This window comes from Desmodus rotundus, chromosome 2, assembly GCF_022682495.2.
Source record: "Desmodus rotundus isolate HL8 chromosome 2, HLdesRot8A.1, whole genome shotgun sequence".
In the NCBI taxonomy this organism is placed as follows: domain Eukaryota; kingdom Metazoa; phylum Chordata; class Mammalia; order Chiroptera; family Phyllostomidae; genus Desmodus; species Desmodus rotundus.
In genome coordinates, this window is record NC_071388.1 from 205,059,339 (window position 1) to 205,076,258 (window position 16,920).

The window sequence follows — 16,920 nt, forward strand, 5'->3', positions numbered from 1 at the left end:
AAGCTGGGATATTTCTCTCCCACAGTGGACGGGGGAAGGGAAGGGTTGCTGTGGGGCTGGCAGGGATGTTTTCAGATTTGGGGACCCGCTTTAACTGGGTCCGGGGCTAAGTGAGGGATGTGCTGAGGGACAGTTTATGTGCCATAGAATCAGCAGGTGTGACGGAATGCAGGCCAGGGCAGCTGCTTTGGAAGACAGTCTGGCAGGTCCTCAGAACCTAGAGTTTCCACATGGCCCAGTAGTTCCACTCCTGGGGATGTGCCCAGGAGAGAGGAGACTCGTCCACACTAAAGCATATGCACGAGTGCAGACAAGTACTGGCCCGAGTGGAACAGCCCGGGTGCCCACGGACTGATGAGTGTCATCCCCGCAGTGGGGTGGTGTTTGGCCAGGAAGGGGGATAGGACACAGAGCCGGACGAACCCTGGAAACACTGTTCACTGAAGGGAGCCGGGCGCAAGGGCCCCCTGTTGTGGGGTCTCATTTGTAGGAAATGTCCAGCAGGGGCAGATCCATGGAGACAGGAGGCAGATTAGTGGTTGCGGGGGTTGGGGAGGTTGGCACTGCTGGCTAAAGGGTGTGATACACCCTTTCTTTCTGGGGTGATACAGTAATTCTAAAACTGGTGTAGTGATGGTTACATGAGTGCATTAAGAATCATATTGTACATTTTAGCCCTGGCTGGTGTGGCTCAGTGGATTGAGTGCTGGCCTGAGAACCAAAGGGTCGCTGGTTCGATTCCCACTCAGGGCGCATGCCTGGGTTGTGGGCAGGTCCCCAAGTTGGGGGCGTGTGAGAGGCAACCACACATTGATGTTCGTTCCCCTCTTTCTCCCTCCTTTCCAATCTCTAAAAATAAATAAAATCTTTTAAAAAAATCATATTGTACTTTTTAAATGAGGAAATTATATGGCATATGAATTATTTCTCAATAAAACTGTTATGAAAAAAAAAAATTCTGAGTTTTGCCTTCAGGAAGAAATGCTTGGAGGCTGGGAGGGGAAAGCACTGAGCAGGTTGTTGGAACCGCTCTGAACCCCCTTTGCAGGGAGTATTACACGGAGAAGTGTGTCATGAACAATTACTTTGGCATCGGCCTGGATGCGAAGATATCCCTGGACTTCAACAACAAGCGGGACGAGCACCCTGAGAAGTGCAGGTGGGTGGCGCTGTGCGCACGCGTCCTTTGTGTCTCCCTCTTTTCTCCTTTGGTTCGTAAGGTCATTTCTGGAGTCAGTGGGTGCATGGTGCACCGTGTGCTGAGGCGGGACACAAACTCGGAGCCTGAATGCCTGGGCAGAAGCAGTTGAAAGTCCAAGAGGCCAGTTGGAGGAGGGTTCCCCTAGGGGGTTGGCCAGGCTGGGGCAAATTCAGCATGAGAAAAACAAGTGACCCTACTTGAGGGGAGTAGGGGGCCGAGTCTCTTATAAAGGAGCGCAACATAAAGTGTGCTAGGAAGTTACTGTGGGAGAGTCCCCAGCACCTTTGGCAGGTGCATCTGTGTGTCCTGGGCCCAGCTGGGCAGCTTGGCCTCTCCCTTGGGTGGGGGTCAGGGCCCTGAGCTTGAGCTCCTGGCAGAAGACTTCCACACAAGAGGCCCCGAGGGCTTTTGCTGGGATGTTCAGTTTCTTCCCCGAAATTATCATCTACCTGCTCCTCCCAGCCTGGGGCAGGATGGGAGAAACAGGGAGGCTCCCTCCTGGGCTGATGTAGAAATTCCCTGAGAGGTGGGGAGTTAACATCTCCCTGCCCTCCCCGCCTTGGGTGTGATTCTGGGAGAATAGGGAGGGGGGAGCTGGTGTGCCATTGCTGCAGGGCTCAGGAGGCCCCTTGCGGAGCCCTTCCTGCTGCTCCCCCCTCCACCCTGGGGTCAGCCAGAGAGGGGGGAGTCACACTTATGCCTCACACTCAAGGAGTGTGCATGTTTTGGACTTTTGTAGGAAAACTAGGTCATGCTCAGAAATTAAAAAAACCTTTGCACTCTGGGGCTCTTTGTGTTGAGGAAGACCAGCCCAAGTCATTCCGCAGGAACTGGAAAAGGCATTACAATGCATGTAGTTCAGCAGTGAAGTAGGCGAGGTCTGTGTCTGAGACGTTTTTAGAACCTTCGGACCTGGTCTAACCGCCCAAGTCTGCATTGAGAGCTTTGAGATAGTCTACCTGGAGGAGTCCTATTTCTCCGTCGGCCCTAAAGAAGTGATGGGAAGTTGGCTGAGGGCCACTGCTGTGTGGTCAAGAGCTTGGGAGCGGGAGCGTGCTGAGCCCAGCCAGAAGGGTCAGTTCAGTACGGGACATGGGGATATGCCCACGGAGATCAGCCACACCCCAGGGGTGTGCTCTGCGCAGGGGGAGGTGGGCAGGGTGGGCCAGGAGGCTCTGCAGACCAGTTATTGTGCCTGTAGCTCACACACCCAGGAGAGACAGGAGATACATGGAACCATCTGTCATCAGCACACATAGATGTGGGGGTGACGAAGATTATTTTCTCCTTTGCATTTTCCTGTACTTTCAAAGTTTGTGTGGTAAGCATAATTTTACAGTCAGGAAAGCTCATGATTTGTAAACTTTGGGTGAGGTTCTGCAGTGTCTGGACCTTTTTGCCTTTCAAGGTATGATTACTTTCTTGGGAAATGCCGCTTTTCCTACATTAAGTCTATCTCTGCTCACTTTTTATAGGCACCTAGCAGGAACACGTCCTTCCTGAAGGTGTCACTGCCATAGGGGACTGCTGAATCTGACCTGTTTGTGAGCAGGTGCCGTCCCCACACCTTGCAGCAATGACTGCAGTTAACTTTTCAGAGAAGGCCACAGCCATGGCTGGTCTTTGCTTTCCCTGTCTAGGAGTCGGACCAAGAACATGATGTGGTATGGGGTTCTCGGGACCAAAGAGTTGCTGCACAGAACCTACAAGAACCTGGAGCAAAAGGTCCTGCTGGAGGTGAGCTGGGGGGTCTCCGTAATTGCAGGTGGTCATGGGCCTGTCAGACTTCTGTTGGCCCTTCTGCCCCGTAGTGGGAGCTAGCCACGGCTGCCTCAGCCTGGGGCAGGTTGCTGGTGAAGGAGGACTAATGGATGGCCTGCGTCTCTCCTCTCTCCTTGTCCTGCATGCCCACTGTTCAGTGTGACGGGCGGCCCATCCCGCTCCCCAGTCTGCAGGGTATTGCTGTCCTCAACATTCCCAGCTATGCCGGAGGGACCAACTTCTGGGGGGGCACCAAGGAAGATGATGTACGTACAGGGGTGCTGGGTGGCATGGCCTGAGCTTGGGGCCAGGGCGGTGGTGACCAGAGGGGTGACCCCTTCAAGGGGCTCCACCTGGGGCCCTGATGGAGCCTCGGCACTCGGGGTGTTCTATCGGTGATACAGAGGGATGGATGTACACCCCCTCCCTTGTACTGCCAGTGGGCTGGAGTGGAGAGCGAGACAGATGGGGACCCTACTCATGAGAAGAGGGGCTGAGTAGAACAGATGTGGTCAGAGGCACAGGTGAGATGCAGAAGCCAGTCCCGTGACTTGGGGTGATCTGGGAATGCTTCTAGGAGGAGGCGACATCTGTGTTGAGACCTGAAGCACATGACTTGGGGTCAGCCAGGTCAAGTTGAGGTGGGGGGTAAGGCTGTTCTAGGCAGAGGGAGCTGCTGATGGAAGGCACAGTGGCCAGATGGCAAGGCAGGGGGAAAGTTCTCGGATGGCACTGTGCAGCGGGTGGGGTGCAGGGAAGCTAGAACCCCAGTGGAGTTGTGTGAGCCAGGGGACAGCTTTGGAATTTATGCTGAGAACTCTGGGAGGCATTGACAGGTGTGGCTTCCTTTGTATGTAAGAGCTAGTAAAGGTAGTTAACACTCATTGGACACTTCAGATGTGCTGGTCGCTGTTCTGAGAGCGCACGTGCTAACTCAGTCCTCATAACAGCCTGTGAGGCACATACCAGTGTGCATACCGATGCTATCCCACCGTGCGGATGAGAACACTGAGGAACAGGGAGATGAAGTGACTTGCCCAAGGTCATAAGGCTAGTAAGTGGCAGGTCCGGGATTTGATCCCAGGTAGCTGTTTCAGGATCTTAGTAACGGGTTCACCCCGCAGCTGCTGCTTCAGTTGGGACGCCAGTGCGGCAGCCCCAGCAGTGAGAAGAAGTGTGCGGCGGTGCGTTCGGGGAAGTGGGCGCTCAGGTCAGCTCTGACTCAGGCCTTTCAGACTTTCGCAGCTCCGTCGTTCGATGACAAGATCTTGGAGGTGGTTGCCGTGTTTGGCAGTATGCAGATGGCTGTCTCTCGGGTCATTAAGCTGCAGCATCACCGGATTGCCCAGGTATCAGCCATGGTCCTGGAGGCAGGTCGGGCCTGGGAGGCGGTCTGGCTCATACACATGTGGCGAGGCAGGGCTCAGCCCAGAACCACAGGCTCACCGCGCCTGCTCCAATGGATACATCCTGGCTCAGAGCCCAGGAGAACAAATGGGTGCTCAAATTGGGGCCAGTTAATACCCCCCTGAGCCTCCTGCCCTGCCCTTTCCTGTTAGTGCCACCTGTATCCTAGCCCCTGTCACCAAGGTGGTGAGATGAGACAGGCTGGCCTATGTGGCTGGTGGAGAAAGTGTGGCCTCGGCCCAGCTAGTGGGGGGCTGGAGGGCTGGGCTCCACTGTTACTTGTTTCTGGCCCTGGCCCGGGAAGGGTCTGTCTGTGGGGGTGGGGAGGGCAGTGCTCTTACACACAAAGACCTCAGGAGGGAGCTGACACACCAGCTGCCAGGACCCCAGGCTGTGCTGTCCAGTATGTCCCCACCATAGGCTGCCTGAACCTCACAATTATAGCTCTTAGCTGCACTGTTTTTGTTGAAAAGAGGGGCGGTGCATCCTTAACCACTTGTTGGCAGTTTGCTCTGTTCTGGGCACGTTCGCATGTGCCCAGGGACCCAGCTGCTCTTGGAAGCCATGAGTTCCACTGTGGGCCGGCGCTGGTGTCTGGTCACCAAGACCTCCTCACTGTGGTCACAGATGCAGTGCTGGGGGAGGGGGGCGCGGACCCTCAGCTCCATGAACTTCAAAGAGGAAGGGATGCTCTGACCACAGGATTGGCTTCAGGTGTGGGGTCTGTCACCCTAGAGGGCAGCTGATGTGAGCAGGGGTGTGCAGGACAGGACAGCACTATGAGGCTTCTCGGCTGAGTTTGGTGCACAGGTAACCACTGTGATGTTTGCTCAGTGTCGCACGGTGAAGATTTCCATCCTGGGGGACGAGGGTGTACCAGTGCAGGTGGACGGAGAGGCCTGGGTCCAGCCTCCAGGATACATCCGCATTATCCACAAGAACCGGGCACAGATGCTCACCCGAGACCGGGTAAGAGGGCTGCCCTCGGGTCCAGGGCTCACCTGCCAGCACACCTGTGCTGCTTCTGTAAGAAGATTCAGGGTTTTTCACGTTTAGTTCTAGGAGTTTTTAGCTGTAAGAATTAAGCCAATGAGGCCGTTCCCAGGACCATTTTTCTTCCCTGGTATAGAAGAGAGTCCTGTCTCTCACTCCGTCAGCCTGTTAGTGTGTGGGCATGTTTGGTGTCAGTACACGTGCACTCGCCTCCCCAGAGCAGTAGAAAGTATAACACTGGGTTCTCGTGCCCCAGGCATTTGAGAATACGCTGAAGTCCTGGGAGGACAAGCAGAAGTGTGAACTGCCTCGCCCACCGTCCTTCTCTCTGCACCCGGAGATCCTGTCCGAGGAAGAGGCCACCCAGATGGACCAGTTTGGGCAGGCGGCGGGGGCCCTCATCCATAGGTCAGCCACCTCCCCACTGCCGTGCCAGGGCTCCATTCCATTGCTGGGGTGCAGGCGTGGTGTTCCAGTTCCCAGACCCTTCATGAGGCCAAGCAGGGTTTCTGCTTGCCCTTGGCTTTGGTTTACGTCCACTAACCGTCTTTCAGAGATTGCTCAGAGTTTACATAGATGGAAACTTAAAACCCATGGGTATCTTCAGAAGCTGCTCAGAGATCTGAAAATGTACCCTGGATTCCTAGGAACAGTCTACCTACCGTCTCTACTTGATGCCAGAGAGTGAGGTGACGTCCATGCCACCCCTTCGTCTGGCCTGATGAGGATGTGCTTCTTGTTCTCTCTAGTATCCGGGAGATAGCTCAGTCCCACCGAGACATGGAGCAGGAGCTCGCCCACGCCGTCAATGCCAGCTCCAAGTCCATGGACCGCGTGTACAGCAAGCCCAGAGCTGCGGAGGTGCCTGCCCTCTCCCGTCCTGCTCCCCTGGGCGCCTGCAGCCCTCGGGCCGCCTCCATGGTGTGTGTTCTCTTCTCCTCAGGGGTTGACCTGCAGCTTTGTCCTGGAGATGGTCAGTAACATGAAGGCCCTGCGCAGCGAGACAGAGCTGCTGCTGGCCGGGAAGATGGCCCTGGTGAGCTGGGGGCTGGGCTCTATGTGACGTGACCACTGTCGCATAAAAGGGCAGCACGTTGTAGTCCGGATTTCCTGGCCTTCAGAATCTAGATTCATTGTTGGGAGGAGCCTCAGAGGTCATGTGATCTGACCACGTGTTTGGTGCACACACCCTTCTGGCCACATCTCAGCCACGTCATCTCTAGCATGTCAGATCCTGCGGGGGGACACCATTGCCATTGCAGGCAGAATCCCCCCTTGGACATCTGCACATGGGCCACTGTCCTCCTGGGCCTGGGCAGGTCCCAGTCTCGTTGCCCGTTCTCCCTGAGGCTCACAGACCTGGCTGAGGCGGCAGCTCCGGGAATCCCTTGGGGTTGGGGGGTTGGGGGTGGTTTACTGAGTCACAAGAGCCAGAGTAGAGAGAGGGCCCGGGCAGCCTTCTTCTTTTACCAAGTGAGGATGTGGAAGGCTGAGGAGGTGAAGGGACTTGCTAAAAATCACACGCTGGAGAATGGTCCCAAAAGGCCAGTCTTTGTACTCTCTCCTCCCTCCGAAGTGCCCCGCTGTTGGGAGTGGGGCAGCACCTCCTGCACATGTCCCCTTTTCCACAGGGGATCCCAGGGTGACAGGGACGAGTGGAGTGTCAACCCTGCAGATGCGATTCTCAGGCAGGCTTGGTTTGCTCCACTGTTTGCGAAAGGAGAGTTCTCTCACCAATACTCCTTTTGGGGGAGGCTCTGAGTTTGACCCCTCAGCCAGTGCTCTGTGACTCAGCTTTCGGAAGTCTTTATAAGAACTCTCCGAGTGGAGCCCAGCACCCTGGGACTCAGCTGTGGCCCTAGCTCCTTACTGCCAATAACCAGCCGTGTCTCTCCTCCCTCCCTGCGGGAGCAGCAATTGGACCCCCCTCAGAAGGACCGGCTCGGGGCTGCTCTCTCCGAGATGGATCAACAGCTCAGGAAGCTGGCAGACACCCCCTGGCTGTGCCAGCTCATGGAGCCCAGTGATGAAGAGGTATGTGGACCATGGGGCTCAGCTTGGGCACTGCTGGGTGCAGTGGCTCTCCCTTGGGTGCCTGTATTCAGTGTGCCCTGTGTGGCCTCAGAGTTAACATGGTGTCAGTCTTGCAGCCCCTGATGTGGCTTCTCAAGACTTCTCGAGTAAAACACCTTCAAGGCATGGAGAGAGGCTGGCAGAAGGAAGGAGCTAGCGTTGGGACTGACCCTGATGCCTGGGCACAGGCTGCCCAGGAAATAGGCAGAAGGCAGGCTGGGCCCCGCCCCACTGTTTGTCCGGCTGGGGAGACATGTTGGCCAGTTAAACGGCAGCTTCTAGATTTTCAGAGACAGAGAACAGAGTGGGCCAGGAGAGAAGCCCACCTTAGGGCGACGCACCCCACAGGATGCCTGGATGCTACACGCTGGGCGCCCCTGCCTCCTGCCGGCGTGGTCTGTGCCAGCCTGCTGGCAGCCATAGGGTGGGGGCTCAGGGCGGGCTCAGCAGTAGTCCAGCACGCCCTTCTCTGAATTCACGGATGTGTGTGGACAAACCCTGCGTGGAGACGGACTCGGGCCCCCAGTCAGGCAGCAAAACTCAGCAACTTAAGAATGAGGGCATTTTGGTATAAGGACAGGCTAAGCTTATTGCAGTTGGTTAAGTAGTTAGGTATAGATATAATAAATCTTCAATTGAAAGGAAATTACTAAAACGAGAACATATAAAATATGCAGCAGGTGTAATGTAACATAACCCTGTAATCCCAGATTAAATCATCAGAGCCTGTGACGTGCATGGTGGGGGGAGGCCAGGAAGAGAACTCGGACGGAGGGATGGAAGCACATCAGATTCCTCCCGGAAGGGCGAGGAAGGTTACAACAAAGTTCTTGACTTCGATAATTAGGGAAATGTAGAGTCAGTCATGTTTTTTAAAAACTTAAAGGTAGTTTCTAGTAGAATTGAAAAGATTTCATCTTTCCAAACCACTATAAAAGACAAAAGCAAAATATGTTATAAAAGACAATTAGGATCTAGTATGTAGCTAATAACATAAAAATAAGATACAGAAAGTGACACAGATGGCACTCTTAGAAGCGAACTGCTCTCAGATGGCGTTATAGAAGAAGTCTAACCGCATATCAGTCATAGAGCCCAGCTTTCTCTCCCATACCCCCAGCAAAAACTTAGGACACAGAAAGATTATAAAAATAAACAATTTCAAGAAAACACAATAAGAAAATTCCAGAATAACAACAGTGTTAACATAAAAACAGAATTGCATATCTAAGGTAATGAATGATCAAAGGGGATCACTTTATATTCATAAAAGATAATGATTTTATAAAATTTATGTTTTTGTCTTGATCCATTAATTACTGTTGAACTGTGGCCATGAACACAGATGTCCCAGTTTGTCCTTGTGGCCCCGTGTGTCTGCTTCAGCATTTGCAGGCTGTGACACTGGGCGCGTGCAGGTCCCATCGTCACGGAAGACCTTCAGTTGCTCTTTTTATTCAGTCTGCCTGTCTGCTGTGTTCTTTTCCGTGGTTTGACTCTCCAGCTTTATTTGGGGTGTCTCTCTCAACAGCACACCACTCACTATTGGGTGTTACCCAGCCTGGTCTCCTGTTTTCATCGGAGAGTTCAGTCTGTTTGCATTGATTTATATTATCAGTGGTTACTGATGTATTTAGATACATTTCTGTTAGATTTTGTGCTTTGTTTGTCCCACTTTTTCTGTTTCTTTTCATTTTTCCTTTTTGATGAGGCCCTGCTTCTTCCCACACAATTCTCTGTGCCCTCTACTAGTCTGGGAACACATACTCACTGGCTATTCTTTTAGTGACCCCCCACTTTAATTTTAACGTATATGCATAAATATGTAAAGCAAAAACTTCCTGAGGTGAAAGTGATGAAACCCAGTTGGGTGGGAGCCGTCCCTGCCGGTCCACGACTGATCAGGTAAAATAGAATGCATCATCGCACCTGGACAGAAGGGAGTGGAAAGGGAGTGTGTGTGTGGGGTGTTCACACACGCCCACACCTCGTTTTTCTATAGAGAGTGAAAGGTTTTCTTAGACTCCGCCGAGAAAGAAATGCCAATCAGTCCCAAATTAGGCAGTACAGAGCTTTATTGGGGTTTATGCACCCTGGCGGTATTCCCCGGTCCCCAGAGCGGGACGAGGAAGTTGCGCCCAAGCAGGGAATATGGTGGGGTTTTATGCACCAAATTCTGGTTGGCTCTGTTCGTGGGGGCTAGGGGTTGGTCTGGAACAAAGCGGCAATCTATCATTGGTGGTTCTCCTCGGGCTCAAGTTGCCAGACGGATATCCCCGCCCATCCTGACAGGGTTTTACACTCTGTGAAGAGGGAACGTGCTCACGGGGCACTTTCAAACTCTGATTGCATTCTCAACCAGCTCTGCTGATGGTAGGAAAGTCGTTAGCAGTATAGAAACTGAGAGGGAGAGTTTAGAAACTCGGAAGCGATAGACCGTTTGTGTTTTTTATGTTCTTTTTGGTTTCCTTCTCCTGGTAATGTAGTGTATGGCATCCAGGCCATGCTTTGTCAGGGACGGCTTGAGCAGCAGTTAGGGTGCTGGCTGGCTCAAAGTGGAGATTGCCCGCCACTCAGCCACGACCCCAGGCCCCCGCTCCCTCCCCTGCCCGCGGGGTGGCTTCTCCCTCCACGTGGATCTCCACTGAAGGTGGGTGCAGGCCTAGGACTCTCTTCACTTTGTGGGCAGAGCAGCAGCTGCCGTGGTGGGAGGCTCACAGCCTGGCACCTGGTGGCAGGGTGACCAGCACCCAGGTTTGTCTGGGACTCTCTGGTTTCTGGAGTAGAAGTGCCTGTCGCGGGGGCTGCGGCTCCAATGCTTGAAACTGAAAAATGTCTTCAGTTGTCATCAAGTGCTGCTCAGCTGCTGCAGAAACAAACACATACGACCACGCATCTGATCGACGGCCCCTCCGAGCCCTGTGTAGAGTGGTCCTGGTTTCTAGGGAGTGGGTCTGAGGGACAGGGCAGGTTTCTGTCCTTGAGGGAGTAGGTGGGAACCAGTACAGGTAGGTGGCGCCTAAGAGCAGGTTTAGTTACAGAATGAGGTGAGCTCTGCTGACGGCTGATGCAGGGAGGGGCAGGCAGCGCCTCCATCTGGTGGAGCCAGAAATTGCAGCCTGTCCCGGAACAGCATTGGTCCTGGGCCTCCCGCGCCACCTCTGCTGGCCACCTTGCCACTAGGTGCTGCCCTCGCTGCTCAGTGGCTCAGTCTCCCCACGCAAGGGAGGACGTGGGGTGAAGTGCAAAGGGTAGAGGGAATCCTGGGAGGTGGGGTGGTTTTTACCAGCATAAAAATGAGGGAATCATAGGTGATAAATCTGTGAGCTGGATTTTTGAAAGTAAAGTAAGTTAAACCCCACTCTGGCAAATATAATCAAATAAAAAGTAAACGAAATGTAGTGATAAAGGGGGTGCAACAAAACAAAATAAATCAAGTTATATTCCAAGAAATAGTAATAAATTTTAAAATACTGATGAAACCAGCCCTGGCTGGAGTAGCTCAGTGGATTGAGCGGGGGCTGTGAACCAGAGGGTCGCTGGTTCGATTCCCAGTCAGGGCACATGCCTGGGTTGCAGGCCAGGTCCCCAGTGGGGGCCACGTGAGAAGCAACCACACGCTGATGTTTCTCTTCCTCTCTTTCTCCCTCCCCCTCTCTAAAATTAAATAAATAAAATCTTAAAAAAAAATAAAAAATAAAATAAAATATTGATGAAACTTGATTTTTCAGGGAAAATTTAAATTACGCCAATTGAAATCTTAAGATATTTTTCAAAAAAGCCACAGAACAGCTTGAAAAAATTATCTAAATACTGCCTCCAAAGAACAAACGTCAAGGAATAGGTAATTTCCGTATTGTAAGAAGCGGTACTAAAGCTAGAAAAAGATGGGCATTGTCTCAGTTCATTTTTTAAATTGTGGGAAAAAACATAAAATTTAGCAGTCTTTATCCTTTTTGACTGTACAGTTAAGTAATGTTAAGTGTGCTCACAGTATCGGGAAACAAATGTCCAGAACTTTCACAGTTTATGTTTTAAAACTAGTACATTTATTCCAAAATTCATTATTAGTAGATCCATACAGGTTATTTCTTTAAATCAAGTAGTTGATGAAAAAAACTATTTTAAAAGAATTCCAGCCTGGCTGGTGTGGCTCAGGGGATTGAGTGCCAGCCCAAGAGCCGGAAGGTCACCAGTTTGGGTTCGATTCCCAAGCAGGGCACAGTCCTGGGTGGCGGGCCAGGTCCCCCATTGGGGGCCTGTGAGAGGCAGCTGATCGATGGATGTATCTCTCATGCATCCATGTTTTTCTTCCCCTCTTTCTCCCTTCTTTCCCCTCTCTAAAGAAATTTAAAATGTTTTAAAAAAGAATTCCACCTGGAAAGTGCAGAGGGATGAAAAGGCGCCTGGGGTCCCCTGCACAAACACTGGGTACAGGCGGGTTGTTGGCGGATGGCTGATGCGGCCACCGGCCCGCAGTGTCTGCGGCGTTGTGGCTGAGGTGAGACACGTTCACACGGACTACCGAGTCCTGTGGAGGAAAAGGGACGGCATGGCTACTCTCTCAAGAGGAGAGAGCCCTAACCGTTGCCTTGACAGGCTTTTATTGCTTTTCAGGGCACAGTACATTGAGGATGGTCCTCATGTACTATGCACAGGTTCCCTCTAGGTGGTTACCTTTTACAGAAAACAAAGGAGAGGATGTTGCTAATTACATCAAAAAGGAAGGATATTTGCAAATGTAAAGGGAAAAGTGGTTGAACTGGTTACACTCTGTCCTTGGAAGGTTTAGCATAGGTTTTAGGAAGTTACTTTAAAGATACATAGTAAGTGTTTGCTGCCTCAATTCAGGGTGAGGGAGTTTCAGCACAAAGCAAGTCTCAAAGTGGCCTAGATACAGTGCAGGCCTGATGCCCCACTGTAGAACCTGTCTGTGGGCGTGGGTCCTGTGCTGGACCTTGGTTTCCACTGGCCTTTCCGAGTGGGAGCTGGGCCCACGCCACGCAGAATGGTGGCAGCATCTGTGTGGGTGTGTGGGGAAGGAAGGGTGGGCTCACCCAGGGGCAGTCTCAGGCCTGGAAGTGGGGAGCTGGGGCGGGAGGGCGTCCTCAGCACCGCAGGGAGCGCTTAGTTGTCTCAGCAGAACCTGGGCTGGTCGCCTGGGAGCTGAAGGTGTCGAACAGAGCAGCTGGTGTTAGAATTAATGACTGACAATTTTGCCAAGTATCAGAAGTTTGTAAAAATAAGTTTCTTGAGTACTTACAGTGGTTGGTGAGAAACTATTTTTGTGAGCAGTCTCTTCTGTAGAAGAAAACCTGGAAACATAAAATACCTGTGGTAAGAGGTCCATGAAGGCAACCTGAAGTGGGGGTGGGCGTAGGGAGATTGGCGTGGTCCCCACAGCACATTCCTAGCGTGAAGATGCTCATTATTTCCAAACTCGCAGTTTGGTGCAGTTCCAGTAGACATCCCTTTGGAGCTTTCTTCAGTGGACGAAATGTCCCCGTCATAAAGCTGTGACGGAACTGTGTGGGTCAATGTGGGGACAGAAGGGGCAGGGCCTGGGGCAGATTCCCGGTCAGCGAGGGCAGGAAGAGCTGCACACCCGGAAAGACGGGAACTCTGTGTACCTGTGAACGCAGCAGGCTGTCCGAGCACACGGCTTCTGCACACGGGGTCTGTGTGTGCACAGAGGGGCCACTGACCCTGGGAAAGGAAGTCGAGTGAAGGGATGCTGGGCAGTGTTGGCTCTGCCTGGCCCCTGGGGTGCTCTGTGGGGGCAGTGGCCTCGGAGTAGGAACCGTGGCCCCGGGTCACACTGCTCCCACCCTCCTGAGACTTTGCCTTGGGGAGTAAATCCTAAGAAGGCTTGTGCGGGGTGCCTGCAGGATGCCGTCGGGCCGGGCCTGCCATGCAGCACTAGAAGGTCAGCCAAGCAACCTATTTAGTGTTCTTCCTGCTGTGAGACTGATGTTTAAACAATTTTACAGAGCTTTGTAATCACTTGGGAAATGCACGTTATAAAATGAAAAGTAGAATTTGAAAAAACACACAGTAGTCCTCGTGACACCACTTTTAAAAGGCATTAAAAATCAACAAAAAATACAAGACTAACAATGGAGGAAAATCACTAGGATGAGTAAATCCGGAACAGCTGTCTCCTCCTACCCCCGACCCAGGCGGGACGCGGGCCTGGGGAGCTGGTCTGAGTCTCGGTGTCTCTCACTCTGCACCACAGAATGTGACCTCGGACCTTTCCAAGCGCAGCCGCAGTGGGAAGTTCCGCCTGGTGACTAAGTTCAAGAAGGAGAAGAACAGCAAGAACAGAGACGCCCACAGCAGCCTGGGAGCGCCGGGTACCTGCCTTCCTCTTGGCTGTGCGCACCGCTGTGTGTGCTCCTGGCCTCAGTTTCCTCCCGTGGCCACATGGCTCTCCCCGTGGCCTCTGTGGCCTGCGTGGGGTGTCTTGCTTTCTGGCTCTGCTCTGGGCGCTGACCGTTGTCGGTCCCTGCCCCAGATTTTTTTCCCATGCACTGTGGGTGACTGGCCACCAAGCCCCCCGCCTGCCCTGAGTTGGGGGTGTGAGGTAGGGAGGATAGCAGAGGTGACGAGACAGAGACACGGAGCTCGCATTCAGGCCTGCTTCTTTGGAGGGGCTGCTGATTACCTTCCACCAATTCACGGATCAAGGCCCCCGCGCCTCCAGGAACCTGGGCCACCAGCCATCTGGGGCGGTGAAATCAGTAGGAAATGACACTAAAGGATGTTCTTCCTTTGTGTCAGTAAATTGGAGCTTAGAATTTCCATCTGGAAGGTTGGCCCTGAGGACAGCTGTCCCCAGTGCTCTCTGTGTCGGTGGCCCAGCCTGGATTCGGGACGGCACCAGTGAGGGCATTGCCCTTTGATTTTTCCTCTCCTCATGTTTGTCCAGAAATTGGGTTTCTGTCAATGATGGTGGCTCTGACTCCGTGAGATCTCTGTGTGTCTCCCTTCCTGCTGTGGCCCGAACTGAGACGGACCGTCTAGAGCAGCGATTTTCAGCCGGCGTGCCGCGAAATCATTTGCAACGCGCACTGCCCAGCTGTTCGGTCCAGAGCACTGACCTTTTCCCCTTCGATTGTCAGAGAAAAAATGACAGCAGGCGGCACAACAATAGCCATCTGCTGTGAATGAGTCAAAATATGCTTATTTTTTCTCGGATCAGCAAACAATATGTTTTGACGTGCTGCAGAATTTTAGTGAGTCCTTCCTGTGAGCTGTGCGAGGAGAAATGTGGAAAGTTGCTGCTCTAGAAGGTGGGAGGAGAGCTGGCTCGGGCTGTGCAGTCAGACCACACTTCCCTCGGGCCTGGGGGGCTGTCTGACCTCTCCGGGGGCACGGGCTGCCTGCTGCTGCTGGGACGTCTGGGGTGCCTGCTGTGGGGGCGTCTGGGTGCTGGTGCCGGGTGTTCTAGGGTGCCTGCTGCTACTGGGCTCTCTGGGGTGCGGGCCGCTGCCTGCCTGGTGCCAGGCGCTGGGCTCACTGCGCTCCTGCTTTCCCGTCTCCGACAGTGCACCTCTGGGGGACAGAGGAGGTTGCTGCCTGGCTGGAGCACCTCAGTCTCTGTGAGTATAAGGACATCTTCACACGGCACGACATCCGGGGCTCTGAGCTCCTACACCTGGAGCGGAGGGACCTCAAGGTACTTCCACACCCGGGCTTCCCTGCGGCTCCTTCCCGGTCCCCTCCCTCTGACCTGGCCGTGTTCCAGCACCAAGATCCTCTTCCTGGTTCTCAGTCCTTCATGCACCGCTCAGGGTGGCGGGTAGCGGGTGGCAGTGATGTCTCTGTCCGGGTCCGCGGCCAGGCCGAGCCAGAGCAGACACACTGGGAGAGCCTTGCTTTGCTCAGCCCAGTTGGACAGTGCACAGGATCGCCAAAGAGCGCTCTGTGGTGAGCAAGCCGGCACACAGGGTCCCTCGGTCGGTGACAGGTGGTTAGGACCAGGGAGACCCAGTGGCTGCCGGGCGCATGGTGGCCCCCCCAGCGCAGTCCTGCTCACCCATGTCCAGTGCCTATGGTGCAGGCACCTCCCCTCGCCCTGTGGGAGGGACAGGAGCTGCAGCCCCATGCCTGCCTCAGGTGGCATGGTCGTTGGGCCCTGTCCTGGGCACTGGCCTGTGTATGGTCTGTTGTGGGGTGTCCCTCGATGGTGTCAGTGACTGGACCACCAGAGGGTGTGGCTGCGTGCTTGTCATTTCTTCCATCTGGTGTCACTGTCATATCCCCCCGTTTGTGTGCAGAGTCCTGGGTGGTCTGTGGCTGGTAGCCCAGCTCCGCCCGGCATCAGGGGGTGTGCTCTCGTTGCAGGACCTTGGCGTGACCAAGGTGGGCCACGTGAAGAGGATCCTGTGCGGCATCAAGGAGCTGGGCCGCGGCGCCCCGGCTGCCGAGACCTAGCCTCCGCCCTCTCCGCCTGCGTCCTCCACGCGTGTGACTGAGGGCGTGAAAGTGTGGCCCAGGGCCCTTCTCACGGTGCTACTTCTTTGCCCTGTGTGCGGGACAGGAAGCCTCTCGGCCCCCCTGCCCGGCCAGCTCCGGGGTCTGGGACTCACCAACACAGCTACCTTTGGACTCGCAGCTTTCCAGCCCGGCGGCGTGCGGGTGACCACGCTTCCACCCCCAGGCATCCTGGCAGAAGCAGCCTGGCTGGGCCGCACACCGCTGTCCCAAGGGTCCTGTCTATGTGCCCTTCCATAGCGTGTTGTGTGGCACCATGTTCTGGCCAGCTCTCCAGAGCGGTTGGGGCCCAGACCATGGTGTCCTTCCCCAGGCGGTTCTGAGCCCCCCGGCCACTCGTGGTTCTTCATAGCAGCCCCACGAGGCTGTCACCGCTGAAGTCGCTGTTCGGTAACGCGGTCTGCGGCTCCAGGTTTGCAGGCGCCGTGGCTGTGCTTCCAGTCCTGTTCATTTCAGTTTGGTGGGAGGGGAAAAGGGACTCGCTCCCCCTGGAGCCAGTAAAGTTGCAGCCGCATTCCTGGGCTGGCCAGCGCTGGCCGTGTGTCTCAGGGTCCTTCCTGAGTGGCGGGTGTGGGGTCGCACTGGCCTCTGAGTGCTGCCGGGGGCTGGTGGCCTCCCTGTGACAGAGGCCCTGTTTGTGCTGGGCCAGGATTCCAAAGGAGACAGAGTGTCCATTCTGCTGGACAACAGGCTGCTGTCCCGGCAGTGGCCATGGGTGGGCAGCCTGGTCTGTCCCAAGAGCCTTGGGTCCCTGGAGGTGTTGGCACGGCTCTCGCCAAGTTGTCACTGCCTTTGACTGTGCCCCTTGCTGCCCTTCCAGAGTCAGCCATGCCTCACAGGGCTGTTGTCCATCCTGGAAAGGTGGTTCTGTAACCTCACCCCAACCCTTGGGTGAACCCCGAAGGGGAGGGCTGACCGAGGGGCTGGGCAGGGGGCCTCAGGGTGCTGTGCAGAGTCACCTGTAGGGCCTCCTGGGGACTTAGAGC

General features: G+C 54.4%; 1 protein-coding gene across 7 annotated transcripts in view; it reads left to right on the plus strand.

Moving 5' to 3' along the window:
* Window positions 1-16,448, plus strand: part of DGKD (diacylglycerol kinase delta) — a 97,904-nt gene extending 81,456 nt beyond the window's left edge. For 6 of the 7 annotated variants that reach the window (XM_053919223.2, XM_053919224.2, XM_071220744.1 and 3 more), the window contains 12 exons: window positions 1,049-1,159; window positions 2,842-2,938; window positions 3,121-3,228; window positions 4,198-4,311; window positions 5,204-5,338; window positions 5,619-5,770; window positions 6,112-6,223; window positions 6,306-6,398; window positions 7,277-7,396; window positions 13,674-13,791; window positions 14,986-15,116; window positions 15,785-16,448. In XM_053919223.2, the coding sequence (XP_053775198.1) occupies window positions 1,049-1,159; window positions 2,842-2,938; window positions 3,121-3,228; window positions 4,198-4,311; window positions 5,204-5,338; window positions 5,619-5,770; window positions 6,112-6,223; window positions 6,306-6,398; window positions 7,277-7,396; window positions 13,674-13,791; window positions 14,986-15,116; window positions 15,785-15,874 (1,381 nt within the window). In that variant the 3' untranslated portion in view covers window positions 15,875-16,448. The remainder of the gene's footprint in view (window positions 1-1,048; window positions 1,160-2,841; window positions 2,939-3,120; window positions 3,229-4,197; window positions 4,312-5,203; window positions 5,339-5,618; window positions 5,771-6,111; window positions 6,224-6,305; window positions 6,399-7,276; window positions 7,397-13,673; window positions 13,792-14,985; window positions 15,117-15,784) is intronic. The other variant, XM_053919225.2, reaches the window with a different exon arrangement.
* Window positions 16,449-16,920: the final 472 nt, after the last annotated feature.